The sequence below is a fragment of the Mucor mucedo genome (assembly GCF_025094135.1).
Source record: "Mucor mucedo strain NRRL 3635 chromosome Unknown EV154scaffold_263, whole genome shotgun sequence".
NCBI classification, from domain to species: Eukaryota; Fungi; Mucoromycota; class Mucoromycetes; order Mucorales; family Mucoraceae; genus Mucor; species Mucor mucedo.
In genome coordinates this window covers 7541-10950 of record NW_026252547.1, presented here as the reverse complement: position 1 = coordinate 10950, position 3410 = coordinate 7541, and the positions used below count along the sequence as shown (strand labels likewise).

The 3410-nt window shown below is 36.5% G+C and overlaps 1 protein-coding gene across 1 annotated transcript; it reads right to left on the bottom strand.

Moving 5' to 3' along the window:
- Positions 1-354: 354 nt before the first annotated feature.
- On the bottom strand, positions 355-2438 carry EV154DRAFT_572034 (uncharacterized protein; the record flags this gene model as incomplete). The annotated part of the gene is made up of 7 exons (XM_051606308.1): positions 355-603; positions 655-825; positions 1707-1730; positions 1803-2035; positions 2115-2231; positions 2295-2338; positions 2395-2438. The coding sequence occupies 7 exons, from the start codon at positions 2436-2438 to the stop codon at positions 355-357; spliced, it is 882 nt and encodes a 293-aa protein (XP_051450310.1).
- Positions 2439-3410: the final 972 nt, after the last annotated feature.

Genomic DNA, 3410 nt, shown 5'->3' with positions numbered 1-3410 from the left:
TTAAAATATGAAAAGAAAACAAACTCAACGATAGTATTAACAGGATTTGTTGCCAATAACTAATCTGAAAAAGTGATTTCTTTGGTGAATTGTACCTAGTCTACATATGTATTACCTTTGTTATTTCTCTTTGCTTCTCTTTTCTTCTCTTTTCTTTTCTTTTTGCTGTTTCTGTCGTATTTTTTGTGGCTATGATGCCTTCTTCTACTCTAAATCAAAAGTAAATTCGGTTGGCCTTAAATAATTGAAGTATTCGCGTGAGTTTATCGGGCTGGTAGTGGATTCGTCTATATCCCATTTCGGCCGATTTTCTCTCTCAAGAAGCACCTCATCAAAACTCAAGTTCTCGTTGCTTTAAGCGACCTTGTCACGTTTCTTGTATGTCTTTTTGTTTGGATAGAAACGTTTGATAGGGTATAAAGATCCCCAGTTACCCTCACAGCGATACATCGCAACACCCATCTCAGCAGCTCGTTTATCCAATGATGTTCTAATCGTTTGAATTATGCCGGCAGGTAAAGCGGACCAAACAGGAAATTTCTGTTGACATGTGATATCAATCCCGTAGTTGACCCTGAAATATGCCACATTTCGTACGTTCGCCTAAATATTAGCGGGTTAAATTGATCCATTATTATTCAGGATCGTGATCACGTTAATGATATCTGTCTTGGTTATTGTTCTCTTGATATCATTGCCATTCTCAGATATTGTTGGCATGGGAACAGTGCGGAGGACGCTTGCTGCTGAAATGGCTTCCTGATAATGAGAATCGTTTGCCTCATTGCGGTGCTGTTCGATTATTGCGTTCAAACTAGTAATCTCCTGAGCATCTTTTTATAAGTTCCTCTTGTAATTCTAGCTTTTTGCAAATCTCATTTTGAATGTTTAGTTTTTTTGAAATCTGCTTCAACAAGTTTGAGGTTCATGACGAGGATTTGTTCGTTTTTGGAGGCATGGTTTATACTTTGGAAGAAAATAAACGATTTTCTTCGTAAAAAGTGGCGTATCGGTTGTTTCTTTGTTTACAAATACTGCCTGTAAATATTTTGACGATAATGAGTTAAATTAGTTCCACATGATGTTTTGTTTCAGGCCCCCATATCTTGCCTGGGGACTGTTCCGAATAGATTTTTTTTTCGACCGCCCTGGTGAGAAATTCGAGAATGAAAATAGCGAATTAAGAATAAAATTGAAAATTTAACAAGGTGAAATTATGATACAGTGCATCTATTTTACAATGAACAATTTTTGGCTCCGATTTTTCAAAAAGAAATAAAAACGCTATCTCCTCGAAGAATTCAACAGGTATCTAAAATCCGGCTCTATTACATTCTTTATTAGAGAGTTCTCCACAAACTAATAGAGCCGGAATTTTTTTTTTCACACAAAATATTTTACAGATGGCAAAACAAAATTGGCCATTTACAGTGGGGAGACCCAAAGATGTCCGGGAGGTGTTTTACAGTGCAAACATTCATAAAAATCCAACGGACATATCCCGGTTAAACATTTTCCCGCGATAAATTATATTTCTCTGTCAAAAAATAAGAAAATCACCGGTCTAAAAATCCGACTTTTAAGTTCTGAAAATGTCCGTTTTAACGAAAATTGTTCATTGTAAAATAGATGCACTGTATACGTAATGAGATCCAGAACCCACGCGAAAGCAGAAACTGAAGTAGAATAAAACCTTACAAACGTACCATCTTTCGACGGAACGATTTTGCCTACACATTTAGAACTGTTAGTATGAGCAAATCACGACAGAAAGAAAAGAAAACCTACAAGTTTTGATGTACAGCCTTAAACATCATGTACCCACCACCACGAGAACTCAAAGAATTGCTTGACTTGTAAAAATGGGAGATCAGAACTTGATTGTTGAACCATAATTTTGCCGAAAATTTGATTGTTTGATCAGTGTGAAATTTGGCGAATCCTATATGCCTATCTCCTTCAAGACGAACAAAGCAATGCAAGAGAGCCTTTAACCAGAAAAGTAGACAGTGGTCTAGTAATACGTAGGATGGATCTTGGTTTATTTTTTTGGTAGAGTTAACCAAACACCAAAGAAACTGGGTGGTTTAAAAAGGGAGACCATAATTGCGGACGATGCTGATCATTTGACGGGTGCTCTAAAATATTGGCATGTCTGTCAATGGAGGTGCGGCCAATTGAGAAATTGATGATACCAGCCGACTGGATGAAGGCAAATATATTACGAGTTTCTAGGACGTTGCCAGCATTGACGCCATGATGCAGAGTTGACCGGATTATTCGCTTATACTTACCAATTGCTCTTTCCAAGGAACGTGCTGAATAACAGCGCAAGGGTCTATATTTAGTAGATTAGAATCATGATAATTGTACAAGACTATCGTTTTAGCTTACCCCATTCGTCTGATGATATAGGTGATATGATTTAATTGATACATGTTTGATCTGAAAATTGTGCGTGATATTGTTTTGTATTAAGGGAGTTACGATAATATATTTTAGTAAGATAAGATAAAGATGTTTATTAAGATCAGTGGTTCATCTAATTATATATAAATAATATTGTGTAACTATATACTTGATACGACAGTTTTTTTGACAAGGCACACATCCAGATATTTAAACCATGTCTCAAGTGATCTATAAAGGAGAAAATAGTTAGTGACATATTCAATTGATACTTTCAATCTCTTCCAGATTTTTCTCAGTTATCGTCCATTGTAAGCTGACTTTAATGCCTCGAGAGAGTGCTATAAACGCCTTGGTGGTATTGGCATCCAGAAAATGTGGCGTAACAATTGTTGGAACGACATACAGTAGCCAAGCAATACAATCAACTAAACGATACATGGACCGGACGTTGTCTGAATTCATGCCTTTTAACGAGCCACTAAAATCAGAAGGGATATTGCAGCGCGATTCATCCATACACTTTCGTATCTTTTCAAAGTCGACAGGGGTAATATGAAAGGGATAATTGAATTCATTGCCAACAAACTTGAACCTGGCGTTCTATCTGGGGGAGAGTAGATCAAAGCAGATTTTGCTGACGTTGGAGAACATGTGCAGCTCATCACAGAAGAAGAAATCATTTCCCAAAAAGGTGTCAAGTTGACCAAGGCCGTTCCCAAGCAAAACTTTTTTCACGTTTTGGGAACAAAAGTATTTCGCTCAAAATAGTAATTTAAACTTTAAAATTTTTTTTTACCAGCCAACATTTATGGGGGGGTTGGGCAATTTACAAATTAGTAATTTATACCCCCCTCGGGGGGGGAGGGTATAAATTACAAAAAAGTAAAAACAAGTATGACATGACGTAAAAATTTGATATTAAAATACTAAGATGACCCGACTGCTTCAAGATATAAAAATCCACAATCGCTTATTCTTCATTTTATTTTTCTCATAAA